The 27,006-nt window shown below is 39.2% G+C and overlaps 3 protein-coding genes and 3 non-coding genes across 9 annotated transcripts; 4 read left to right on the top strand and 2 right to left on the bottom strand.

Annotated features, from left to right (window-relative positions):
• Window positions 1-6,556: 6,556 nt before the first annotated feature.
• Window positions 6,557-12,621, bottom strand: sumo1 (small ubiquitin like modifier 1). Of its 4 annotated transcripts, none has more exons than XR_008387375.1 (7): window positions 12,565-12,621; window positions 12,090-12,236; window positions 9,992-10,063; window positions 9,674-9,751; window positions 8,955-9,026; window positions 8,025-8,415; window positions 6,557-7,515 (listed from the first exon to the last, which is right to left on the bottom strand). XR_008387375.1 is itself a non-coding variant. In XM_053638721.1 (5 exons), the coding sequence occupies exons 1-5, from the start codon at window positions 12,099-12,101 to the stop codon at window positions 7,447-7,449; spliced, it is 303 nt and encodes a 100-aa protein (XP_053494696.1). In that variant the 5' UTR covers window positions 12,102-12,248; the 3' UTR covers window positions 6,557-7,446. The 4 variants fall into 4 exon arrangements, 1 of the variants encoding a protein (XP_053494696.1); XR_008387374.1 differs by lacking the exon at window positions 12,565-12,621 and having other exon boundaries at window positions 8,025-8,127; window positions 8,288-8,415; window positions 12,090-12,425; XR_008387373.1 differs by lacking the exon at window positions 12,565-12,621 and having other exon boundaries at window positions 12,090-12,425.
• A 1,395-nt stretch (window positions 12,622-14,016) lies between these two features.
• On the top strand, window positions 14,017-22,069 carry nop58 (NOP58 ribonucleoprotein homolog (yeast)). The gene is made up of 15 exons (XM_053638505.1): window positions 14,017-14,160; window positions 14,750-14,826; window positions 15,093-15,145; window positions 15,404-15,528; window positions 17,175-17,311; window positions 17,523-17,587; window positions 17,803-17,937; window positions 18,507-18,652; window positions 18,785-18,911; window positions 19,370-19,668; window positions 19,867-19,928; window positions 20,641-20,789; window positions 21,063-21,175; window positions 21,319-21,393; window positions 21,584-22,069. The coding sequence occupies exons 1-15, from the start codon at window positions 14,116-14,118 to the stop codon at window positions 21,638-21,640; spliced, it is 1,665 nt and encodes a 554-aa protein (XP_053494480.1). The 5' UTR covers window positions 14,017-14,115; the 3' UTR covers window positions 21,641-22,069.
• On the top strand, window positions 17,355-17,440 carry LOC128616391 (small nucleolar RNA SNORD70). Its single transcript, XR_008387440.1, has one exon. It is a non-coding gene; the product is annotated as a small nucleolar RNA SNORD70 (small nucleolar RNA).
• Window positions 17,633-17,715, top strand: LOC128616395 (small nucleolar RNA SNORD11B). The gene has a single exon (XR_008387444.1). It is a non-coding gene; the product is annotated as a small nucleolar RNA SNORD11B (small nucleolar RNA).
• LOC128616394 (small nucleolar RNA SNORD11B) lies at window positions 19,709-19,792 on the top strand. Its single transcript, XR_008387443.1, has one exon. It is a non-coding gene; the product is annotated as a small nucleolar RNA SNORD11B (small nucleolar RNA).
• A 79-nt stretch (window positions 22,070-22,148) lies between the features above and the next one.
• Window positions 22,149-26,970, bottom strand: tcf23 (transcription factor 23). The gene is made up of 3 exons (XM_053638506.1): window positions 26,331-26,970; window positions 25,859-26,140; window positions 22,149-24,255 (listed from the first exon to the last, which is right to left on the bottom strand). The coding sequence occupies exons 1-3, from the start codon at window positions 26,454-26,456 to the stop codon at window positions 24,136-24,138; spliced, it is 528 nt and encodes a 175-aa protein (XP_053494481.1). The 5' UTR covers window positions 26,457-26,970; the 3' UTR covers window positions 22,149-24,135.
• Between the last annotated feature and the right edge of the window lie 36 nt (window positions 26,971-27,006).

The raw sequence follows: 27,006 nt of genomic DNA, 5'->3' as shown, positions 1-27,006 counted from the left end.
CGGTTTCAAATAGAGATGCACCGATACTAAATTTCTCAGCTGATACCGATAAGCGATTATTCAGAGTGATATCGGCTGATACCGATAGTTCTGCCTTTTATACCTTCTTTAAATTAATAATAATTCATTCTGAAAGAAATCCACATATAAACTTTATTCTCTCCATTTCAACAAGTTGTTTGACAGTAACTGGTCTCATAAACAGAAAACACATTACTCTAATTAACATGAACATATGAACTAAATTCTGAAGATTAAAGTAATATTTCTTAACTTATTGAAAGTTATTAATTCATATTAACATTGACTGAATTCTAAAAAACCTCCTGTTAGTCTTCACTCACCACAAACAAAAGCATTTCTACTTCATCATTAACACCAAACTGGTAATATATAATATCAACTTTTTTATATATTAACATTAACTGGATATGAAATATACTACTATACAAATATATGTTTCTGTGCAATATATATACCTTTTTGTCAACTCATTTTCATTTAAATCTTTTAACGGTGTACTGGCCCTTTAATTCAGCGCGGCAAAACAAAACAAAGATTAAATTGACTCAACGCCGAAACTCCCGCTCCACTGCTGCTCACTTCCGGTGTAAAATTTTTGCATTACAGAGATTACAGACTGCACTTTTGTCGTCATTCCACACAAGAGACATCATCTTTACACACAGTACGAAATCAATGTGTTTTCCCGCCCTCTTTTGATTGATAGGATATAATCGGCCCTGATCATCGGATGTTTTTAAAATCTTTTTTACTATCGGTCGATACATCGGTGCATCTCTAATTTCAAAGCTTTTCTAACCGATTAATGTAGCCCTTCCGATGCCAGTGTAGTGTTATAAGACATTTACCGTGAAGCTGTAGGCTCCAAACTCAGATCTGAAACCACCAATATATTTTTTGTGATGGCTAAAAAAAACAACAAAAAAAAACAATTCTGATCCAGTGCTGCTTGTTGGTGTGTTTTAAACCAGACTGAGTCAAATCTGACCAAACAAAGCACGACTCGTCCTGCACAGGTGCATTTCACAGTTGTCCATAACAGGGACATGTAACTCCAGTCCTGGACAGACATACAGTACCTCAGAGGAAATTAAACGTGAGAGCTGGCTTTAGACATAACTCAAGCCCAAACCAAAACCTTTGGTGTGCATCCATTTACTTCATGCCTGTTTGTTTGTGATCCACATCAATCTTCCTGCAGACACATCCCCACGGTGTAGCATTTACAATGGCCTTTGTGCTGTACAGGTGCCACTTTCTCAGCCTTCCTGAGAAAAAACAGATGGGTCAAGTCTCAGGTAACCAGAACCCCCTTCCTCAGATTGTTCCCTCTCCCTCAGTCCCACGAGATACAGTTGCGTAAATCGGATCGATATCCAGCATGGACAACGCCTTTACTTTTGTCAAACATTGTTTCCGAGATGTTTACCCGATGTAGGAGTGTTGTCCCAGCAGATGGCCCCAGTGGTATGACCAGATATCTGATGTCTGCTTTCATGTTGAGAGAGTTACAACCAGAGCACTGTACACAGTGCCAGAGATGCATTCTTTCCCGAAATATAATATTTCCTCTAAGATGGCGGCATATGGGGTTAATAATGTTCAGAAGGACAAACGTTAAGGAAGAAAACACTTATGGGCGTGCTGTTAAATATCAGGAAAATAGTCAGCGATGGGGTGGTGTGATGAGGCCTGACACGAAGCAGAGTTAGTACAACACCCTGAACGTGACATTGTCCAATAACAGCAGGTCCTGCATTGTTTTAGTGTTTTATTCCTCTTATAACATGGCAATTTCCCAATGATTACAGTTTTTTCGTTATTAAAGCATACTTTTTTTTTCATCGTTGTTAATTCCACAACACTAGTTAGTTCCTGTTATCACTTACATTATAGCAGATGCAATCATAAACATTGTTTCATCAGCAGGCTCCTCTTTATTATGTCTTTAAGTTAATCAGCCCATACGGGATTTTGCGAAGTGTTTTTGTGATTGTGGCCAAAAAAAAACATTTGCGATGCAATTTGCAAAGTTTTTTCTGCTTTTTTAGCGGAAATCTATTTGAATCGGCGAAACCGAAATTGCATGTAATAGTTTTGCATGGTCTTTCACAGTGGTGTTTGTTGGTAAACGAGACCTTTCAGCTGTACTCATGTTGGACGCACGTAAATCGAAGAGGGCTTTGGCTGAGTGTGCATTGTGATGACATCACATGACGCGACAAAGCCAAATCTGCGGTTTCTGACATCGCAAAGACAAAAAAAAAAAACCACAAAGCTTGTTGCTGATGTTCCTGTGTTGGGAAGTTACAGCTTGCAAAGAGCTGACACTGGAGACTCCTTCCATAAAGGTTGTGGCAGTGGTAGCTCAGATGTTGGACTTCTGACTGGAAGGTAATAAGTTTAAATCCCAGCACCACCAAGCTGCCACTGTCAGCCCTTAACCCTCAACTGCTCAGTTGTATAGTCGCTCTGGATAAGGGCGTCTGCTAAATGTAAATAAACGTCTCCCTGCGACTGAGTTGCTACAATAGAAAGGATAATGTATTGGAATGAGTGCATTAATATAGACATGTGATTTGAATTATAGCTGGAAATAATGTCAAAGTTTCTGAAAATTAATCAACATTCGATTCTGACCAATCAGAATCGAGAATTCAATAGCGAATCGAACTAACTGCTATAGATCACTTGGTATAATTATGAAGGCTTGGTGCAAGAGTACATCTTATTTAGGGATTTCATTAACTAAGCCTTTGACTTGGGATATTTGGGAATGTGAACGAAAATCTATTTTGATAGTAATCTATTTTGGGTAGAGCGAGACGTCTTTAGAGAGGTGTTTTGTTTTTGTTTCTTTACCTGTGTTTTGTCTGGAGATGAAACTGATTAAAGCACAGAGGACTCCACGTTCCTGCCGCACTGGACTCGTTTCCCATATACACAAAGAAAATGTAGTTGGACACAGACGTGAGCTCATAGGTATTCTACACCCATCCCCCCCTTTACCCTAACACACACACACCCTTCCCCCATTCCCCCATTCCTCTCTGCCCCTCATCTGGTAGTGTTCAGGCCTGGTGTGCTGCTGAGAAACTCGATCTTCCCTCTGGGTTTCAGCTATAGCAGAGCCTCACCGCCGAGGGCCTCGCTCTCACGTATAACGAACAGCATACACATAGAGTCGCAACGCTATACAGCTCCATTTATAACCATCTACAGCGTGTTTCTCAAAACAAACACTCTACACCATGGTTCCTGTTAAAGCTGAGAGGAAAACTCTGCTTGTTAGGAGAATAAATCTTACAGCAGACCGTAATCTCAGCCGAGGAAATGCATCCACGACTGCAGATCCCGAGATCCGGAGAGCCCGAGGCGGGCCGTGTGTTTTCACTTCCTCTCACTCCCACGTTTCTCCTCTTAATTCTCTCCCTCCATTTTTCATGCCCTTCTCTTTTTCCTCTTTCTTTGCATAACACTTTGTTCTTTCCCCTTCTCTAATACTAATACTTCATTTCTTCCAGATTAGACTTTTTTTAATGATTGGGATACACCACTGATATTAAATTTAGATTTAATTTAAGGTAAAACAAAACAGTTCAAACGTTCCTTCACAACAACCTGTGTGCATGTTTCAGATAATTAACTTAAAACATGGATTAGAAAATAGCGTGATAGCATTTCTGCCTGTCCCGCCTCACTATATTCACACTTTAACTTGAAATATAATCATATATAATCATCTTAGTCTTGAAGCATCTTTTTCCATGAGTCATCTATTATATAGGTTCTGAAAAAATGTACATTGAAAATCAAGGGAAGAAGAAAAGTTCTCTTATTCCCTTCTCTTATTTTTTTGGCTTATTTTCAGTGATATTGTGATAGAAACTCAACCACATTTTACATATTTGCTAATTCTATGTTTTAAAAAAAACAACAACCGTGTTACTAGTTTAAAAGCAAAATACAGCTTAATCAGTAAAAAAAATTGACTTTTTAAAAATGTTTTCGACGATTCCGATTTTTGAACAGAAAAATAATCACAGATAAGAGTTATAAGGGTTAAACAGCATCACGATCATGAGGTTAATGTTCATTAATACTTCTTACACTCATCATTAGAGGTACAGTAAAGACAAATAAGGGCCTATGACTGACTTCCAGCTGAATGGACCACGATTCTTCAGTTTCTTTCTCTCTGCTCAAAGCTCTTGAAGGTTTGATGTCGAACAGTGTATATAGAGGGTTTGTCTTGGAAATCATGGGGCATGCAAACGTTTGTACTACCATACTGTGACAGACAAAAGAAATCAGAAAATGACATCATAACTGAGTTTAATCCAGACTACTGGCTGACTCGTCCTGACTGGAATTACTCAAGTGCATGTAAATGCAGCAAATAAATTTGTGATTTGTTGATAATATTCCAGATTATCATGGAAACCTTGCCAGGTCTGTTTCAACGAATCCAGTCCGTTTCTATTCTAGTCTATAATATTTACTCATGTGAAGCACTGTGGAAACTAAAGTTATTTCTTCAAGGTACTGTCTAAGACTGTGTATACAGGACTGTGCAAACGTTTTAAGCGCATGCAAAGAAATGCTGTAGAGAAAAGATGCTTTCAATATACTGGGTAGTGGTGGCTTGACGGTTAAGGCTCAGGGGTTCAAACCCCAGCGCTGCTTAGCTGTCACTGTTGGGCCCTTGAGAAAGGCCCTTAACCCTTTCTGCTCCAGGGGCGCTGTATCATGGCTGTCCCTGCACTCTGACCCCAACTTCCTGACATGTTGGGATATGTGGAAAATAAGAATTTCACTGTGCTGTAATGTCCATCCATCCATCCATCCATCTTCTACCGCTTACTCCTTTTCAGGGTAGCGGGGAAACCTGGAGCCTATCCCAGGGAGCATCGGGCACAAGGTGGGGTACACCCTGGACAGGGTGCCAGTCTGTGCTGTAATGTATATGTGACAATAAAGATTCATTATCATTATAATGAAATTAACTGTTTCTACATGTTTAAAAAAAATATACAGTAAACAGTAGTAAATGAAACAGTCAATATTTGGTGTGAGAAAAACAAAAACAAATAGTAGTCTCCGGTACAGTGTGTGCAGTTTTATAAGGAAATGAGCTGTAAGTTTTATTGAGCATCTTGCAGAACCAGACACAGTTCTTCTGGAGAATTTAACTTTCGCACTTGCTTCTTATTTTTGCAGCGAAACCCAGCAACCTTCATTGTGTTTTTTTGTCTGAATAGTGTTCTCTTATGTAATATACTGCTTTCTTTACTGACATACAAACATTTTTCTGTATCATTTAATTTTGTGCTGGAAAACTAATGTTTGGGAATCTAAAATGTTTTCCGTATTGATTCGATAATGTAGAAGTCATTAAAAACAAAAACTATTACAGTTTGTACAAAAAGATGGCTGCCTAAAACTTCTGCACAACCTGTATTATTATTATTTACAAATAAAGAATAACTATGAGAGGATTCAATAAATTCACTAACACACCTTCATGCAGTACAAAACTTTGTCTACTATACTGTAGTTCATTTTAATTTAATCATACGATACTACATATCCACGATCTTAATTTGCTCATTATAACCAGAACAAGAACCTACAGTCTGCATGAAAAGTGCTACACTTCACCTACTTGACATATGCTTCAATAATAATCATAATAATAACAACAATAAATGTAATAACAATAATAGTACCATTTTTTTTTTAAAAATCTGAAACTATTAAAAAAAAAGATTGATAAATTGTAAAATAAAACCAATAAGTTAAATAATAATAATAATAATAATAATAATAATAATAATAATAATAAAACTCCCATATATATTCCATGCATTTTCCATACCGCTTATCCTAAACAGGGTCATGGGGAGCCTGGATCCTATCCCAGGGAATTCTGGGAACGAAGTGGGGGGACAGGGTGCTAACCCATTGCAGGACACACACACACACACACACACACACACACACTATGTACAATGTAAAGCCTACAGCGCATGTCTTTTGACCCAGAGGAAAGCCCTGAATTACAAGGAGAACATGCATGCTCCGCACACACAAGGTGGAGGCAGGAATCAAGCCCCTAACCCCATAACAAAGGTGCGAGGCAAACGTGCTAAACACTAAGTCACTATTCACCCCCCGAATATATAATACTACTACTTCCAATAATAATAATAATAATAATAATAATACATTGGATACAAGTCTAAAAAGTATACCAATTCTGCGGGAAAACCACAGACCCGGCAACCCTGTCTAGTCATTTGGTGAGGGTTTTTTCGCTTTCTGGTTTTTTGGGGGTGTTTTGTTCAGACAGTGCCTCTGTCGCCACCTAGCGTCCAAACTCAAGCATGTTTTTGCTAAACCATCTACTTCTAACACACACACACGGCAGTTACAAATTTTCAAGAAAATAAAACTTCTGAATATGTACCGAGTGTGTGTGAGCAAAGATCACAAACTAGTATGTGCTTTTATGACACATTTTATTTAAAAAAAAAACAAAAAACAAAAAAAAACAAGACAAAAGCAAAATAACAATCTCTTCTATGTCCACAAACCATCTGGACCAAGTCTTCTCAAGTTTAAAATGCAAGCTAAGAAGTGGACGAAAAAGCTAAACGTGCAGTGACATCATCATCATCATGTGTGTGTGTGTGTGTGTGTGTGTGTGTGTGTGTGAGAGAGAGAGAGAGAGAGATCGATCAGTGGAGTTATTTCGTCGCCCCCTGAGTGTTGATCAGCGATCGTTCTTATGTAATGATAAAACAGGGCCTTATTGCGTTATGTATTATTTTAATAAACAGGGGAGCAATTGTCTGAACGGAGAGACGAAACAAACGAACCAAAAAAAACAACAACATGCATCACAAACAGCTACAACACGAAGCTGTCGCTCCCTTGATATGTGCAAATGTCACGTACAAAGGAAAACGCAGCACACGTTTTATCATCCGACAATAATTGCATATTAGAGGAATATCATGTAGGAATAGACATGAATGATTTAGTGTCTATCCTGCAGAAATGAAGCGTCACTGATGGGGATCAATTCATTGGGGGAATTTGAAGAGCTGCTCTGAGGGTCAGTGGCACACACTAATCCAGACTCTGTATTTAAAAGACTGAAAGACACAGAGAGAGAGAGAGAGAGAGAGAGAGAGAGAGAGAGGAAGATTTGGAAAAAAGTTATCTTTTTCCTTATTCTTTCCTCCTTCCTATACCTCTGATCCCATCTCTCCAGCCGAGTAGTATCGCTTTGATCCAGATGGTTTTCTTTGTTTTTTTTCCATTTCCCTCTGAGAGAAGCACAAAAGGAAACAGAAAGAAAGAAACATCGTACATACAAAATTAAGATTTAAAAAGAAAGGAGAGGAAGCAAAAGGTCTAGTCGTTCCAGTAGCCGCCAGTCTGTTCCTGATACACCTCGATCACGTCCTCGTCCTCCATCCCCAACTGCACGGAGAGACACACAGTACTTTTACATGGACAACAATAATCCCGATTAAGAAACTAGCATGTAAACAGCGATTATTGATGACCTTAATCCGGCTAAAGGCATACTCGAAGTAAACACAAATCGAATTAAGACATGTGGAGTACTCCTGTTTTAGTCGCATTATCGACGTGTATTATAGACATGTACACACCTTAATCACACTGTTAACATTGTGTGGGAGTTTTCACCGCATTTTGCGACCGGACACGTACACACACGACAGTGCTCAACCGTTTCACGGCAAACTAGAGAGCACGGCTGCGTCCGAAACTGCGTACTGACCTACTGTATAGTAGGTGAAATACGCGTATTTCTGTATACTATATAGTAGGTAAGTATACGGTTTGGGACACAGCCCACGGCTTCAAGCAGTTGTCTATTTGCACGTATAGCATGACAAATAATTAACTGCATTTGAAGTGTTCATAAAGTTAAAAATAAAAACACCCAAAACTGTATACGGTACCATAACGAAGATGAACTGTATGTTGATACGTGAAATTCTGGAGGGAACGTCGGACGGCGTGGCTCGGTGACGTAATGACGTGTGCCGTTAATCGATCTATGTTCTATAACATGTAAAACATGAAAGTAATATACTAAAAGCAACACATGTAAACACCTTAATCGAAATATTGTCTTATTCCGAATAAGCTCAATAATTAGATTACTGCTGTCCATGTAAACTTAGTCACAGAGAGGCATTTGAACAAAACTGATTTCACGTACGTAACGTGTAGTGGCTTTCAGAGCAACCCTGATGTCTTCTCCCTCTCGGAGCTGTGCTATTCTAAGGACCCGAGAAGCAAAATAACCGGTCCGAGAGCGCCTGTCTGAGCGGGGTCCTGGTCTGCTTTCTGTTTGCAGAAAGCAAACCAAACATGTGCTTTTTTAAAATTTATTTATCATGTTTTATATATCTTTTAGGTTATTTGTACAAGTGAGGATTAAAAAAAAAAAAAAAAAAAAAAAAAAAAAAAAAAAAAAAAAAAAAAACATTTAATACTGCATCTTTAATCTGTCTAACAGCTATGGAACCTGCTTCAATATGCCATAAGCAATCCAACATAACATTTTAGCATTGTTGTTTCTAGTTACATCACCGCCACCATCCTGCTATCATTTGTTTGGGATATCGGATGTGATGTGGTTTGTTAAGTTCGCGACGTCACTAACATCAACCTGAGCTTCTACATACAGTACGAGAGATGGCGGGAAATGCTGAAATGTGTCCAATTAATACGATCAGACTTGAAGATTTGTTACAAAAATCTTCTTCCTTTCTTCCTGACTCTCTGCTCAGCTCGCGTGTCTTCTGCCTCGCTTTGGATAGAAGCGACTGACAAACGATGGCATGCAAATGAAAGTCTCGTGAAGGAAAGGAGGGAAAACAAACCTCTTTGGGAGTCTGGTTATCTGCGATTCTCTGTCCTTCGAAGAGAAACCGTAGAGAGTTCATGGGGACACCCTGTAGAACAAAATCCAGCACCGTGTCATTATCGTTACACTTGGTATACGTTCTCCCAACATTGCTTTGAACAAATGCAAACTAGACTTAGAAGCAGCTGATTTCGTGTAAAACGGTCACATTCTTTTTTAAAACATCTGTTCACCCTTTTCAGTGAAATTAAATTCAAATCCCACCTAGCGTACCTTTATACTACTTGGTACTTTATACTACACTTAAAATACTATTTATTTTTGTTTTCTCATTAAAATAGTATAATACTTTATCATTCATATATTCAGTTCTGCTGTCATACTGGATAACAGTGCAAATCGTTTTTGGTTTTTGACTCCTGTGTGCATTTTATTATTATTATTACTATAAAGACACATGTCTACAACTTTCACTGACCCGTTAAAATACTTGCCTAACTGCTGAGCTGAACAGAAAACACTGCTGCGGGTGTTGCAGCAGAACATGTAATTAACTTAACAAGCAGAAATGTTTGTGTTGAGCAACGTGATCACGTCGCCGTTTAGTTCCCATCCTGATTTAGTACTCGCCCGTTCGAACGAGTCTCAACATCACCAGCTGCAAATAAGTACAAAAGGAAAGTGCTACATAATGCAGGCTCGTGTCGTTATGAGAAAGCAGTACGTATGCGTTACCTGTCTCTGACTGTACGACTCCTTCAGCTTCTTTAGATGCGTCGTCATTTTCACCTTAAAGTGAATTTCACTGTTGTCCTGGGAGAAAGGTAAAAAAAAAAAAAAAAAAACACAGAGGAGAAGAAAAATTAGCAGCAGAGTATTGTAACGGTCACTTATTCAGGCTTTTATGGGTGATACGTAATGCATGCGACTATTTAGGGGAATGGGAAAAATTTGAAAGCATATATATTATGTGACTACAGGTTATGAAGAACACGTTGCGTCGATACAGCTCTTTCAGGAGCCGATCAGGTGGCATCCTTGCGTGCTCCTTACCTGGCCGATCACTTTGAGTTTAATGTATTCTCCATCCTTCTTCTCTGCTCCATCACTGGATGGTTTTGTCTCCTGTAATCAGCAGAAACGCAAGCATGATTAAAACCGCACACATTCACTACACAGCCAGAAGTCTGTGGACACCATGTGACCATCCCACCCATATGTGCTTGTTGAACATCCCATTCCAGATTCAATCCCTTCTTTGCAAGTATAATGACCTCCACTCTCCTGAGAAGGATTTCCACTAGGTTTTGGAGCATGGCTGTGGGGATTTGTGTTCATTCAGCTACAAGAGCATTAATGAGGTTGAGGTCAGGCACTGATGTTGGGTGAAGAGTCTCTAATCCCAGTTCATCCAAAAGGTGTTCAGTGAGGTTGAGGTCAGGAGTCTGTGCAGGACACTCGAGCTCGAGTCCTTCCACCTTCTTCCAACCTTAACACACCATGTCTTCATGGAGTTCGCTTTGTGTACAGGTGTAGTGTCATGATGGAACAGGTTTGGGCATCTTAGTTCCAGTGAAGGGAAATTGTAAAGCTACAGCATAAAAGGCGTCCTATACAATTGTGTATTTAAAACTTTGTGGTAGCAGTTCGGGGAAGAACCACATATGGGTGTGATGGTCAGGTGTCCACATACTTTTGGACAAACAGATTACAAATAAAAGCATAAACACAGCTCACTGCTCTAGGAATAAATGACCCTTCAGTCATTTTGGACTGTATTATGTTGTTTTTAAAGTTATCTTCTAATCTACTTGAACATGTTTATGGTCATCTTTAAAGTCGTAAGAAGTAACAAGTCGAGCAGGTGAGAAGAACGGGCTGGCGGAAGTCACACTTTAAATACTGTAAACACTGGCGACCTGCTAATCACCTCGGCTAAGTCGCTGAATTGGACGATAGCGTTTGCTAACCTAGCATGGAGCTCAGCATTAAAGTGTTCACTTTCTGATTAAAAGTTGATATTATTATCTATTTATTTATTTATTTTAATGAAATCCGCATACTACAACACGTCGGTAATCAATGACACACGCGTGTAAAGTTCAGTTCTTGTTCACTGTTGCAACATATTCAACACAACTAACTTTTAAAAGCTAACCAGTGTTGTTTTTCCCATTGCTTTTGCGACAAGCCCCACCTCATCGCAACCGGATTGGTCAGTAATAGCCAAGCTCCTGTGCGTGGATTGGCTACTAGGAACTCGTCTCCTGCGCTAGGCTTGGTTTTGTTGTGACGCTAACTACTGAAACACGTCCACCTGTTCGCCATATTGGAAAGGGTGAGATTGACTTGTAAGACAATGCAGATCTATGAAGAGATTCTTACTCAATTAGGAATCGCTTTTAATGAGTTTTAATATAAAATATATGACGTGTATAATATAAGACAGTAAATATAACTTCGGCATGTCCCAGGTAATATAATAATAGGTATACACTTATATATTTTCATAATGAATATTTCGAGTTAACCTAACTCCTGAAACGTGGAGTCTGTATATCGTAGGCAAAAACGTTGCCTTCGTGTGGACAAACATCATCATAAACCAAAATAAGACCCTCCACTCTTGAGCTAGATACCTTTTGCCCCTTCTAAAATGGCGGCGCCATTGACGCGTTTGGATTGACGCGCCGACCCACTGGAGTAGTATAAACTATTAGCCAATCCTAGCGCAGGAGACCGAATACTAATAGTCAATCCTAGCGTAGTAGACTGAATATTAGCCAATACTAGCGCAGGAGGCGGAATCTTCCTGAATATCGGTGTAAAGAAATAACTAACAGTCTTACGCTAGCTTAATAAGCTAGCTAGCCAACGAAACCAAAGTCAAATACAGTTTCCCCCCACTTACAATAAAAGCAGACACTCAGTAAACATTAGAATACAACAGAAAAACTAGAAAACGATACACCACGTCGGCAGTTATGGTCAAATTGGTCAAATCAGCCAGCTAACAGCATGAGAGCTAGGCTAAATAAATGCACTGTTAGCTTCCCAGTTAGCTTGGGTCTCATTTTTATACACCAACAACACAGGAAATGTTGTTCACTTTGGAAATGTATTAAAAGTATTAAAGGATATTTAAACTCACCGTGTCTGACATGATAATCCACAACGTATATCTCTTTTCAAGGTGTAATGTTATTGATAAATGAAGTGTGTGTAATGTAGGAGCAACATACGGACACACACGCTCAGTAGAGTAGGAGGAGGCAGATCCGATCAGCTCACAGCGCTCCTGTGGAACACCCAAGGTGTTTTCCGCCGGAATAAAAAAAAAATTATATATATATATATTCATAATAATAAATAAATAGTATGTTTTTTTTGTTTTGATGTCAACGTTTCATGTGTTAAAAGTACATGTTGTACTACGAACAATTTTAATATCTGAATTTGGATTAAAAGTCTCATTTCCACTCTCTCCACTGACTTGTATTATTATTATTATTATTATTATTATTATTATTATTATTATTATTATTATTGTTGTTGTTGTTGTATGTTATTCTTATTGTACTTATTTTACTACATTCTAATCGTATCTCAATGTACATATGATTTACAATGTTATTCATGTTGAACTTTAAAGTGCATTTACACGCCATTGTTCTAATTCTATTCTGTATATTTAGATATAGGTGATGTGATGACACTACACACACACACACACACACATATATATATATATATAAATGTAATATATTTCCTGTTTTTGCTATTTATCTGATTTAACAAGGTGTTAGTCAAGTGAGCAGGGAAAAACTCTACAACGTACAACATGACGGTGAAACACTGCCCAAGTGAACATAATGAATTCACCCACTGATATAAAGAACAACCTGAACCTGGCTTGCAGCAGCACCAGGGTTGCCAAATCTGCGTCTCAAACCCATTTCAAAACACTAATCTAGAGCCTTATGGCTGCATCCAAAATTTATTCACAGCTTTTAAAGTCCATCATCAACATCAATATTATTGCAGATTGCAATGGGGAAATGTGTAGTATTTAATTAAAAAAAAAAATGTAGAGGTTTCAAAAATAATTTTCAACAAACTATTTCATAAAAATTCCATATTTTTATAAATATTGTAATAAATAAACAATAGCTACATATGTAAATGAGTAGACAAATGATAAATATAATGTTTAGGGTGTATATTGTATTTTACAGCAGTTATTTATGACAATTTTGACGTCAGTTTGATATATGATTTATGAAAAATACTGTTGTTTAAATGGGAATATTTATGTATAATAGTTTTATAATTATATCTTAATTCTTAATTAGCACATTTGTCTCACACCTCCAGGGTTGGGGTTTCAAATCCTGCCTCCACCCTGTGTGCATGTGCTTTGGGGGCTTCCTCCAGGTACTCCGGTTTCTTCCCCCAGTCCAAAGACATGCGTTGATTTAACATTTACAAATAGTGTGCAGTGTGTGAATGTGTGTGCGATTGTGCCCTGCGATGGGTTGGCACCCTGTCAAGATTGTCTTGTGCCCGAGTTCCCTGGGATAGATAGGCTCCAGGCTCCCCGTGACCCGGTATAGGATAAGCGGTACAGAAAATGGATGATGGATGTATATACAATTAAACTATTGTATGCTGTATGGATTTTTAAAAAATCCATGGCAGCATGAACAATTGCTGAAAATCAGAAGTGCCAATGTGATGTTTAGTTATATAACATATTTATAATGTTTGCAAAATTAAAAACAACAACATAAGTATTAAAAAATCATTCGTTTTGTTTTCTTTTTTATTCTTAAATCACAATCTTCCCTGGGACATCAAATAAAAATGATCTCTTTGGTTAAATCTAACACATTTATTTTATTAATTATGTTGATTGATGTATAATGTCCCTGTTAAAGAGGGAAGGAAAGAAAGAAAGCAGTTCAAACGTTTTCCTCTCTAGAGAAACCAAAGCACCTGGCAACACAGGTTTCCTGCGCATGCGCATACATTTTCCGCGCTCCGTCTGTCGCGCATGCGTGTTAGCACGCCCTGCTTCCAGTACCGCGTGGTAAGAAGTTCATGTGCGCTGCTAGATGAGCACGCTCTCACCTAGGGAGCTACATTTGTTAGTTTAGGAAGAATAAACACAGTTGAAAATGTTAGTTTTGTTCGAAACAGCTGCAGGCTATGCCATATTTAAGGTATGTATACTTTATTTACATTAGTGACAGATATTTCTTGGGTAATTTGTTTGCTAAATTGACTAGCTAACTAGCACGCGGGCTAGCAGTGATACATTTGGAAGTTAAGTAACGATTTCTGCGTAGAATGAATATGGCTTATACAATTATCACGATTGTATTAATGTCAGCTGGATATGCTTGATCAATAAGTCAGGGGAGTGTTGTATTCATTCACTCATTCGCTCGTGTCTCAGCAGAGCTTTAATGCGGGCCCTGGGTGTTGGATTAAGCTAGCTAGCTAACGTGGCTAACGTGGATTTTTTCTTCTTCTATAAGCTGGTGACACAACATGCGACATATTTATACACGAACTATTTCTCTGGTCATGTTTTCTTCATCCAAGGAAAAAGAAAGTGAATTAAAATTAACAGCTGCGCGTGATCAGAAAAAAACATGCCCACGTGCCACGTGAGATAAAAGCCACAGAGGGTTTTGGATACTTTTAAAATCACTTTGAAGATTACTTTGATCTCCAGAACACTTTTTGATGATCTGAACGTCTTTCTTCTTCTTCTTCTTCTTCTTCTTCTTCTTCTTCTTCACACAGGTGCTGGATGAGCAGAAGCTCCAGCAGGTTGACAGCCTGTGGAAGGAGTTTGAAACGCCGGAGAAAGCCAATAAAATGTGAGACAGGTTTAAGAATCGTTTAAATGTGAGAAGTCTGAGGTGTGTGTGTGTATTGGGTCTCAGCTGTACATGTAAACAAATTTAACCGGATTGAAGAAATAGAAGAAGGATATGAGCTGCAATTTGCAAGCCATACATCTGAGGAGGAGGAGGAGGGGGGGCGAGTAGGATTGATGTTATTCATTATACCAAGGTTGCCATGTATGTGTAAAAATGCGCTCGGTGCTTAACATTGTTCATGTGAAGTTTTTCTCCTGTTACAGAGTGAAACTGAAGCACTTTGAAAAGTTTCAGGACACAACCGAAGCTCTGGCAGGTACCAGCTTGTTTATTGTAATAATTATACAATATATATAATTATACATGTGTGTGCATGTGTTAATGATGTATCTGTTAATCTGGATACACCATGAGTTCGATACGCAGTAATTTTGTCACTACCACTGAGATGCTGCTCATTTGGGGAAATGCATGTTAAAGATCTTCTGATGATTTAATTTTGTTTGACTTGCATGGCTTTTTGTTAGCGAAACTCACTGAAAGCAAGTCTCACTGTTTCTCCGGCTCCCTTTAGCTGCCACCGCTTTAGTGGAGGGGAAGATGGGAAAGACGCTAAAGAAGGTTCTGAAGAAAGTGGTGGCCAAAGAGGCTCACGAGCAGCTGGCGATAACGGACGCTAAGTTGGGAGGAGTCATTAAAGTAAGCACACTGACTGGAAAATCCATGTCCAGACTCACTCAGAAGTGCTTTTTTCTTCAGAATATTCAAGCAGCATCTCTGTATGTGTACGTACGTGTGTACAATGCGGTTTGTGTGCTTTCACAGCCTTACCTCGCAATCACACTAGGCTTTATGCATGTGTATTTTTGTCGGACACCGCTGCGAATGTGGGCAGGAACGGGATATGACATCAGTCAAATTTTGCTGCTTCACACAAGTTGTTTTTATAATCTTTCAAAGGTGTGTTATAAAGTACAGGATGGTGGAATTCTGCTAAAATTAGCGCTTCCATTTTTGAATGTCCTTTTTGTTAAAAAATACAAGGTGACATTGCAATCATCTATTGGTCACACATCCTCGTGTGATATGCTGAAGATAAGATTACGCAAGTCAGAGTTCACCAAATTTGAACTTTCATCACGCGGCGTAGTACGAAAATTCTACGCATGATGCATTTGAACAGAAGTCAATGGAGCGTTAAAGCCTACTGTGACCGCAGCCTTAGGCTCTGATCAGAAAGTACGAGGCGTTTGTGTTGTCTATGTAATAATTTATCATGGACAGTGTCCTTGGGTGGATGACATGCATGAGGAGAAATTATTAAGCAGCCAGAATGCAAGACAATTCAACAAAACATTTTATGACGATCAGTTTACGTATATAAATATAATGCTAACGAGTATTGGAGTATAATTGAAATGCAGCAAAGTGTATATATGTATATGTATGTATATGTATGTATGTGTATATATATATATATATATATATATATATATATATATATATATATATATATATATATATATATATTAAACACACACACACACATGGATACAATGTTTGAAAATGTATCTAGATGTAAAAGAGAAGAACGCAAAAAAATTTATGCAGAAGTAAATATGCAAACTATAGGTCGACTGATGATAGTTTTTAACGTTGTTACAGAAAGAAAACACTCGGAGGGAAATACTGCTGAACTTCAAAAATAAACAGTACTGACTGTATCATGAAAATGTACTGTGCTTTTTTAATGTAATATATTTTATTATTATTAATGTTATACTATATAAACATAATAGTAAATAAGATCTACCTCTAAACTGAGCCAAAAGGTAAGACTCCAAATGACAAACAAAAAATAGAGACATCCAAAATTAATTTTAAAATAACCACTTCAAATAACACAACAAAATTACCCGTGATCGGTTTTATTTCGTCTCTAGAGGCCGCTCTCGTACTGTATAATGACAGCGGACCCTCCTCAGCCGCTCTGGCAACCGGAAAGAACTATCGGTCTGGATTTTTGCCCATAACCAATCGCTCCAGCAATTAGTTATCGGTGCCGATTAGTCAGCAAAACTGTTCAATCGGTCAACTTCTAACGTAAAAGTTGTAAGAGTCCAAGTCTACGTTGTGCTCTTTCGTTACTACACACCTTTGAAAATAAGAATAATTTCAGTCTTTCCTGTAACATTTGTGTGGAGTCTTGGTCATATAAATAAACAATAGAAGTATAATTTGGAAGGATACTTGCTCATATTGCTGAAACGTTTAGTTTATTTGGAATGAACCAATTTCCTCTGGCCGGATGGTGATTGGTTTGTGCTCTCCAACCCCCCTTTCAGGACAAGCTGAACCTGAGCTGCGTGCACAGTCCCGCTGTGGCCGAGCTCATGAGGGGCATCAGGGCACAGATGGAGGGTCTGATCACTGGGCTTCCTCCCAGAGAGATCAGTGCCATGTCTCTGGGTCTGGCCCACAGGTGGGAAGCTTTCACACGCACAGATATGTTTAAAAAAAAAAAAAAGTCTGCTGTCAATGATTAGTTGCATGACTGACTTCTTTGAAGAAATCAACCACCATTCGTCACTACCACTGAGACAGCAAGCAGATGAATCACGTGCTTGCTTATTCTGATGATTTCTGTTCGTGCTCATACGCTGAAATATATTGCCTTATTCTTTTCCACCTAGCCTTTCCCGTTACAAGCTGAAGTTCAGCCCTGACAAAGTGGACACCATGATTGTTCAAGCCATATGTGAGTGTTTTTCAATTCTGAGTCATGATTTATGGTTTCATAAAAGGCAAGCGTTGATGATTATGACCTTGTGTCAAGACCCTGAGATCGATGAAGGTGTCTAAGTCACTACCTCATCTGAGCTTGTGTGTAATGCAGAACGTTAAGTTAATGCTACGATTATGCTGGTGTCAGAGTTTTCACCTCACTGGACTGCCTTCTCTTTGTGTTTGTAGCTCTCCTGGACGACCTGGACAAGGAGTTGAATAACTACATCATGCGCTGCCGCGAGTGGTACGGCTGGCACTTCCCTGAACTTGGCAAGGTCATCACGGACAACATGGCGTACTGCAAAACCATCCGCAAAATCGGTGCGTGCACACACTCGTAAACGTGTCCTGTAACTGCTACCAATAGCATCTCTCACATCATAGAGCTACTTAACAACAGGTGTTAATTAATTCTTTATAACAGCAGCTCTGGTAGTAGTGCAGCTGAAGATGGCAAGGTTGAAAAACAAATTTTTTTTTATGAGCTTATTTTAATAAACCTTTTTCTATAGTATCAAATTACACAGGGACTTTATTTATCAAAATTAAATGTATAAATGTTGCTCTGGTCAAGTTTTGTGCAAGAACCTGCTTCACAGCTTTAATTTTTCCACCATGTGGAAAGTCCTCAGGGTGGTGCTGCTGTTCTAGGAAAATAATCAATTTCAGGTAACTCTGCTTCATCATACCACCCCATAGTTGATAATTTTCTTATGGCAGCATGTTAGGTGTACGTAATGCTGCCGTGAGAAAGTGTAATCTATCAACGATGCAAACACCATCAACCCTTCCTTCAAATTGCACACGCCTAGCTTGACCTGTATTTCTCTCTATCTCTCTCTGTGTGTGTGTGTGTGTGTGTGTGTGTGTGTGTGTGTGTGTGTGTGTAGGTGCCCGCACGAACGTGGCGACAACCGACCTGTCCGAGGTGCTGCCGGAGGAGGTGGAGGCAGAGGTCAGACTAGCTGCAGAGATCTCCATGGGAACAGAAGTGTCCGAGGAGGACATCAGCAACATCATACACCTGTGCGACCAGGTGTGTATCGTGTATGAGTCTCTTAGAGCACCTTGAGTGTCTGATGACAAGGATTTGTGGGTGTTCCTTCTGCATTAATGGATCTGTGCATGTTCAATATAAGTATATGTTCTCTCTTGTTTTTTGTTTTAGGTTATTGAAATCTCAGAGTATCGCACTCAGCTGTATGACTACCTGAAAAACCGCATGATGGCCATCGCGCCCAATCTGACGGTTATGGTGGGGGAACTAGTGGGGGCTCGGCTCATCTCTCACGCTGGTGAGTCTCGGTATCAAGTCCACGTTCCTGAGTCATTAGTGGTGGGGTGCTTTTGGTACGAATTTTAAAGAATCATGGTGTATTTTGAGTAATTTCTTTTTTTTTTCATGAACTATAACTTGATTTCATCTCCAAATCTAGGACATCTAGGAGTTCTACATCACTGGTCCTTACTGAAACCCAATTTGACATTTCATAGCATCCTAACACTCCGTGAAAAGTCCAAGTCTTGTACAAGTACCCCCGTTGCTTTTGCAGCATTTTAACTTGGTCACGATGTAAAAATTGGGCATTTTGTTTTTGGAGAAAATTGAAGTTGTGACCTGTTTAGGCTAGCTTAAATATGAAATGCAAGTATGCTTATAGACGTGTCATGAATTTGTGAAATGACGGATGCTCGGACTCATTGGGTTTATTCTTCCGTTTCTTCATAAATTCCCCCTCATTCTTCTAACCAGGTTCCTTGCTGAACTTGGCGAAGCACCCTGCGTCTACGGTGCAGATCTTGGGTGCGGAGAAAGCTCTCTTCAGAGCACTAAAGACCAGACGGGACACACCCAAATACGGTCTTATCTACCATGCGTCCATGGTGGGCCAGACCACAGCCAAAAACAAGGGCAAGATCTCCAGAATGCTGGCAGCCAAGACGTCCCTGGCCATCCGCTACGACGCGCTGGGTGAGAACACCACCACCGAGATGGCAATAGAAAACAGAGCCAAGCTGGAGGTTCGACTACGCCATCTTGAGGAGAAAGGGGTGAGTGTGTGGTAAATCTCTAGTATCTACTTGTGTGTTGTATAGGCGGTGATGATGATGACATAATGTCACGTTCCTGAAGTCTCCATGTGGCTTTTTTGTCACTACCTCATCTGAGCTTAATAGTAGATCAGTCTTTATCTGCATAAAGATCAGAGATTTGTCACGTAAAGCTCTTTGCTTTTCATCTCTCTTCAGATCAGACGCATCAGCGGATCAGGAAAAGCTCTGGCCAGAGCAGACAAGTATCAGCACAAGAGGTGAGTTCGGCTAGTCACCCACTGAGGATGTTAGGAAATATGACAGGATATCGAAACAAAGTGCAGCGTGTCCTCCTTTTAATCATTAAGATCTTTTTATCGTTCGCAAACCGATGTGGCGTAAGAGTAACAAAACGCTTTGGGACTTGTAGTTATTGAAAAACTATTGGTAACAGTAACACCAATTCACATCAGGGCTAGGGCTGGGCGATGTGACAAATATCACACCGCGATGCTTGAGGACACTTCTACAGTTCAACAAAGCATATATCACTGTATATAATTTACTTAACAATTTGTCTGAAAAACAGTAATAAAATAAACCAAACAAATATTAAACTGAGTTTGACTATTTTTCTTTAATGCCTACAAATACAAAGATTTTTTTTAAAAAAAAGGAAGAAGTTTTTTTTTTAATACGTCATATCAACAGCATCCATTCAGTACCATTTAATTTGTAATTATTAAAAACTTTTTTTTTATCACCCTGCCAATGATATCGCGGAAAAGTGTATATTGACATATATTGACAAAATATTGACATTATATCGATATCGCCCAGCCCTGCATCAGGCAGTACCATGTCACCCTGTAGTCAATTTATTTTTTGCTGTAACTTTTTTACAACTAGAAGTGTTTATTCCTTTCAAACAGAAAATGTGTTTGTTGTTGCTTTGTAACGTCACGCTTTGCTGCTTATTTCCTTTAACAGCGACGTTAAATTGTACGACCCTTCTGGCGACTCGACGCTTCCAACCGTTGCCAAGAAGAGAAAGATAGAGGAAGTGGAGGAGGCAGAGGAAGAAGACAAGCCCGTGGAAGTTAAAGCCAAGAAAGCGAAGAAGGAAATGCCAACAGAAGGTGAGATTAAAAACACAACTACACGCCATGTCTAATGAACTGGCCAAGGAATCATTTTGAGATTTAGGGCAGTGTGAAGAACTCGGGGCTAATGTCAAAACTAACACAACAGTCCCAATTATGTCCTTTACTTTGTATTTTTGAGGAAGGAAAAAAAAAACCAGCTCTTATTTCACACTTGTTCGAAATGATTCGAAATCTAAACTTGGTCTGAAACTATAGTAGTTTTTAAAATGAATATGAAACTGGATGCTTGAACTTATTTGCTCACAGAAGCTGAAGAAACAGAGACACACAAGAAGAAAAAGAAAAAGAAGAAGAAGCAGGAGGAGGAGGAAGCGGAGATGGAGGAGGGGGAGGAGGCTGTTGCCGGTCCAGCAGAAGTGGTGAGGAGCGAGAACTGCCATGTTTGATCACCTCTGTAGTTCCCATCTTATTTATGGCACTTGAATAAGTGTCCTAGTCAACAGGAAATCAACTTTATTAAAAATAAAAGCTTTCTTTTTTTTTTTTCTACCCATGTTCACAGACAACAGAGAAAAAGAAGAAAAAGAAAGAAAAGAAAGTTGAGCCCGAAGAGGAGGAAGTAATCCCCACAGAAGAGGTAACAGATTTGTATATTGGATGTTTTGCTTATGTCTGGGGGGTTTTTTTGTACACTTTTCTGTCCATGTGCTTCAGAATCTTGCAGTGTGTTTGGCTCTTTGCACTTCCATGTGTATGCATGGGAAAGCAATGCTTTGTCACTTAACTGTTAGCTTATTTGTAATTATGATTTTTTTTTTTCCTACCAGACTACAGAGAAGAAGAAGAAAAAGAAGAAAAAAGTTAAAGAAGAGGAAGGACAATAAATTTCCCTCTTTAACAATTTTTATTGTACATGGAACTTTTACACATCTTTGGACTTGTAGGTCTGTCATGTCGTTGTCACATGACTGTCTCAGACCAGTTTAACACTGGTATCATAAAGGACTGTGGGTTTGTTTTTGTTTATTAAAACAATCATTTCATTGTTTTTTTTTAAACTCCTTTAAAAATCACTTGTTCATAGCTCAGTTGGAAAAGTTTGTGCCCTCATGAATGATCTTGTCACTGCAAAGCGTTTAGCCTTGTGTGTGGGTACGACTGTTTTTTTTTGTTGTTGTTTTTTTTTAGTTTTTTTAGTTTGAAGAAAGCTTACATAAACGTGCATTATATCATAAAACCGAGCTGTTGAGAGAAATGTCCACTGTGAGGTTGACATTTCACCTCAGTCATTAAATACATATTTTGTTATCTCATGCTTATGCCTTTCACTGACTTGCTGTTAAAACCATCCATTTAAAACAGATTGAGAAGTGTCTGAGTGGATTTAATGATTCAGTGATTTAGGGTGGGACTTAACATCTTAACATGAACATCTTAACCTAGTGTACAAATCCTTTTTTTTTTTTCTTTTCATTCTTTCTTTTGGGGGATAAAAATAGATAATTGGCAGAACGGAGAGACTTGAGTTTGACCATTCAGGGTTCTGAAAAAGCCATCATCTTTGATGTAGGTCTACTTTCTGCGCATTATGGGTGTGTGAGATACGTTATTCCCAAGTTTCCTCCTCCGACTTTGGCCTGCACAGGCTGCTCCAGTTCAGGGAGCGTGGCCAAATTCACTGCATAAATTCAGCAAGCTATCAGTATGTGCTGGTCTTAATGAGTCGGAGATAGAGGAGCTATTTTAATCATAAGCTGGCCACCAGAGGTGTGTAGTGATATAAATTGTATCTTTGTAGTAGAATTAGTAGTAGATGTCCAGTAAGTTTTGTTTTCTACAACAAAACAAAAGAACATTCAAGCATTTAATTTATTACCGACATCTATATATTTGATTTACAGAAGAAGCACTTCTTTCTGTTCTCGGATGATGAACCAAAATCTAACCTTAATTGGCGAGAACACGAAGTAAAAATGGAAGTAGCACAAATGTTTGCCCTCGTTCTCTTGGTCTGTAACCCCTGCCTTAGTGAAACAATTCCTGCTGTTAACATGAGAGTGAATGCTTTTATCGGACAGTTCAGCAGATTTATAGAGCTAGCCTTGACCGCTGTACCGTTCCTTATGGAGCCGTGCCCACGTTGTGCAAGAAAGACCTGATCCTTTGGATGGGAATATCACAGGATGCTTATTATAAGTGAGCTGACTGATGTTGCATGGACACAGCTGAATTTGGTGATCTGTTTGTTTTCCTCTGACATATAAAACCAGGAATTTGCCCAGGATACGCTGTAAAAACATTTTGTTTGTATCTAGATGATAAACCTGAGCACGTGTGAATTATTAGTGAGGATTTGCGAAGTGAGTAGTGCTGGAATTAATGTGAAATCCTGCTGCAAGGAACTTGATTAAGAGCACATCAGATCATGGGTCCTCCTCTCATTTGGTTGCCAAGTGTTCCCCATAACAACCCTCCCCATCTACTAATCAAGATTTTCATTCACTCCCGTTTAGTACTAGACACGCAAATTAAAGCTGAAAAAAAAAACACGTCAGGGAGGGAATAGGAGATTGCAGACAGCTGAAATGAGGCTTGCTTCAAAAGAATTTGAAAAAGGAACATTACGGTTAAATTCGGTCTTATTTACTTAGACGCACTTAGCAACAGGATAACCGTGCACTTTTTATAGGACGCATTAATAAATAGCAAATCTAGCTTTAATCAGGTTTTTAAAAAAAAACAAAACAAAAGACATAAAACTGGGATATATAATTAATGTGTAGAAGTAGAACTTTTATGTGGTACCAGTATCTATCATAACCTTTTTTTTTTTTTTGTATGCTTAAATGTGAAGATGGATGTATATTATAGGCTGTTAGGGTGGATTCAAGTAATAGGGGACATAAAAACCATCTTTAATGCCATAGCGCTTATCTTACACAGGGTTGTGGGGGAACCTGGAGGACACCCTGGACGGGGTGCCAATACATCACAGGGCTTAATCGTACGCACATTTACACACTACGGAAAATTTGGAAAATGCCAATCAGCCTACAATGCATGTCTTTGGACTCGGGGAGGAAACCGGAGTGCTCTGAGGAAACCCCTGAAGCACAGGGAGAACATGCAAACGTCAGGTGGGATTCGAACCCCCAACCCTGGAGATGCTAGGCAAATGTGCTAATCCCTAAGCCACCATGCCCAACTTTAATTCAATTCTATTAAGTTCATATAGAAAACAAATTCAATTAAACTGGAGTAAAGAAGACTCGCAACCTGTACTACTTGAATCTGATCTGAATTCACCCCATTATTAAACATTACATGTTAAATGATAAAATTTTTTGCTTTAGGAATGATTCGAGACGTCTACATCAGCTCAGTCTGCCTGGACCTCGGCCGTGATGCTGGGTCTATGACACTCTTCCTGACTGGGGTTTGCTCCTGGTAGTCGCTCACCGATGTTCCCACAGTACAGCAGAGAGCGCATAGGCCACTTCTGAAAGATAAAGAGAGAGAAAAGGTGCAGATTTTAAATATTCTCTTGGCAGCAGTTCATGCAAGACAAAAATACAGCATATTTCCAGTAGCTTCCATTCTATTCTTCTGTTATAGCAGATGTCCTGTTTCTTCATTCAGCTTTATTAGTTGCTTTATCCTGGGTAGGATCATGTTAGGTCCAGAGTTTGGATCCCAGGAACACTTATCAGCGAATTTTCAGAAATATACATCTATGTGGACAGACAGTAACCGAAGCACAGGATGAGAGCAGAGACCCTGGAGCTGTGAGGTGCCAGCGCTACGTTCTGCCCCACCTGTCAGTGTTTTATGATGTAGGAAAAAAAACTATGTTCAGGGAAAACCTAATTGTTCTATATTTTATAGCTGTTAGCCAAAATACCAATGACTGGTTTTCCCAGACCACCACACACATATTATCACAATGTTTATATCTACTAACAGATGTCCAGCAAAACAATCTCTTCTCATTTCTCTAGAATCTTTTATAATATTACAATAAACCAAATGCATCCGTCTAGAAATATAATTTCAAGCTCGAAATAATCCCGTCCTATTGGCAGATCATTTTTCAAGTTTGAGATGTGTAAAAAGCATCTAAAACAGGATGAATACGTGAATATTTGATTTATAACAATCCCATAATAAGAAATATTAGATAAATCAACCCGTATTCAAGATATTTACACTTGCTAAAATATTACAAGTGGATTTTTTTTGCAGAAAAGGAAAAAAAAAAGAAACAGATTAGCTGTAGAATATTAGATATTTCGTGATATAAAACCTAAATATTACAGCAGCTCAGTCTCAGTCAGCAGTTATTAGCAAGCTGACAAAACGAGCTGAAAAGTTTGCATCCACGTTGCTCTGGTTAATTTCTTTGAATAAGCCTCGTTAAAGTGTCATATGATTTAAACCAGACAACTTTAAGCCTTATTTAAGACATAAAATATTTAAACAGACGCAAACTCTCAAGCAGTCAAATTTTACAAAAAAAAAAATCAAAAACTAAGGGAAAGAATTCCTCAGTAGCACATTATAACGTATCTAGAAATAATGTTCCAATATTAATATATTCAAATTCACTGAAGGATCATCTATGAAACCTAACTCACATTACATGTGACGGTTTTGATCATTAAAATAAATAAATACCTAAATAAATAAATAAAGGGGCGTGCAAAAGTTTGCATTGAACTGTAGATGTGTCTATTAAAGTGGACATTAAAAATAATATTTGTATTAAGTACATTTATGTGGGTAAAAGAAGAGATGCTATTTTTAGTTTGATAGAAAATGTACAATTATTCCAATGCAATAAAAAAAAGATATGATCTCCATTTCACTTGCACTTTTTAGACGTAGCTATTAAAAGAGAAACAATAGTTTCTAAAATGTAAAACATTTTATCATACAGAATGTCATACAGAATCGCAGTCCACATTACAATTACAAAACCAAAAGTTTGAAATCATATACGAAGCACAAAATAATCTCTGTGGCATATTTCTAAAATAAAATATGACATTGAAAATCTTTTCATGTCTATATAACAGTATGTATAAATTCTGAGTGAAACTCACCTTCACAGGGTGCAGGTAGCCTTCAGCTCTGTGCAGCGCGGGATGATCACACACCGCTCCCCCCTGGTCCAGCGTCTCAGTGAGGTGTGCGATGTAATTGGTGGCCAGGACCAGAACGTCCAGCTTGGAGAGCTTTGTGTCCGGAGGAACCGATGGCAAAGCGGCCTGGAGGCTCTGGAATGCCTGGCGCAGGTTTCGCACTCGGCTCCTTTCCCTCGCTGCATTTTCAGGGGAATTTTGTGTCTTTGATGCTCTGGCTTGTACTCCAGGCTCAGATCTTGGCTGTAAAATTAGGAAAGGGAAGGATGACGAGAAACGGGTGTTAAGAAAAAAGTTCACAGATGTACTGTAAACATCAAGGTTTGAAAATTGTTCAGGATTGTTTGGGTTGTAATCAATCCAACAAACAAACGTTTCTGCATTTCTATTGTTCCATGTAACTAAGCATCGGTTGTTTGCTGGTCTGACTCACCCACTTCTTTGGCTCTCGGTGCACGGCCTGTCTCACGCATGGCTGTGTCCATCTCAGAGTCTGATGTCTCCCTCTCATCTCCCCCTGCTCCCCAGCCAAAGCCTCTGCCAGCGTCGTGTCTGCCATGGGAATGACCAGAGAGCACACCGAACCAGTCTCTCTCACTGTGGCAGTGCTTGGGTCTCAGGGATGAGCTGTGTGACTGGGGCTCACTCCTCTTCTCCGCCCAGAGGTTCGGCGTCCTCCTCGCAGAGCTCCGTCTTCCTCCCTTTGCCTTATCTGGTGAGGTAATATGGGGCTCTTCAAGCAGCATGTTATCTTCTGCCCTGCCTCCCCCAGGCGCTCGCTGCCAAACAGACTGAGCTCAGGGGAGTTGCAGGGTGTCCCCCGACAGGATGGAGGGGGCTTGGGAAAAGCAACGTGTCCCTGCACAGCTGCAGTTCCATCCCAGAACAAGCCTTGGCCTGATGACCTGCACGGACGCCATGACCCAAAAAATTTAAACAAACTGAGGTGCCTGTGTTCTGGGGGGGTGTATCTGGGAAGTGTCAATCTTTATATTGTGACCAAGGATACTGAATTTTGTCTCTTGCATCCTAATGCATTTATAAGAGAATGAAGTAAGACGCTAAAGCAGTAGTGTGCCTCTACGACTCCATATCCAATATGTCCATCT

The sequence above is a fragment of the Ictalurus furcatus genome, chromosome 12 (genome assembly GCF_023375685.1).
Source record: "Ictalurus furcatus strain D&B chromosome 12, Billie_1.0, whole genome shotgun sequence".
NCBI classification, from domain to species: Eukaryota; Metazoa; Chordata; class Actinopteri; order Siluriformes; family Ictaluridae; genus Ictalurus; species Ictalurus furcatus.
Note: the sequence above shows the minus strand (reverse complement) of the source record. Positions and strands in the feature narration are given on the sequence as shown.

What these genes read in the sequence shown, in the direction of transcription:
- nop58 (XM_053638505.1), top strand. Translation starts at nt 14,116, where the DNA reads ATGTTAGTTTTGTTCGAAACAGCTGCAGGCTATGCCATATTTAAG. An exon ending in TCATACACCTGTGCGACCAG is followed by an intron (nt 18,653 to 18,784) that starts GTGTGTATCGTG and finishes TTTTTGTTTTAG; the next exon opens with GTTATTGAAATCTCAGAGTA. An exon ending in TCGGCTCATCTCTCACGCTG is followed by an intron (nt 18,912 to 19,369) that starts GTGAGTCTCGGT and finishes TCTTCTAACCAG; the next exon opens with GTTCCTTGCTGAACTTGGCG.
- tcf23 (XM_053638506.1), bottom strand. Translation starts at nt 26,456, where the DNA reads ATGGCAGACACGACGCTGGCAGAGGCTTTGGCTGGGGAGCAGGGGGAG. An exon ending in ACCGAGAGCCAAAGAAGTGG is followed by an intron (nt 26,141 to 26,330) that starts GTGAGTCAGACC and finishes CTAATTTTACAG; the next exon opens with CCAAGATCTGAGCCTGGAGT. An exon ending in GCTACCTGCACCCTGTGAAG is followed by an intron (nt 24,256 to 25,858) that starts GTGAGTTTCACT and finishes TTTATCTTTCAG; the next exon opens with AAGTGGCCTATGCGCTCTCT.
- sumo1 (XM_053638721.1), bottom strand. An exon ending in AACTCAAAGTGATCGGCCAG is followed by an intron (nt 9,752 to 9,991) that starts GTAAGGAGCACG and finishes CCTTTCTCCCAG; the next exon opens with GACAACAGTGAAATTCACTT. An exon ending in ATAACCAGACTCCCAAAGAG is followed by an intron (nt 7,516 to 8,954) that starts GTTTGTTTTCCC and finishes CTCTCCGTGCAG; the next exon opens with TTGGGGATGGAGGACGAGGA.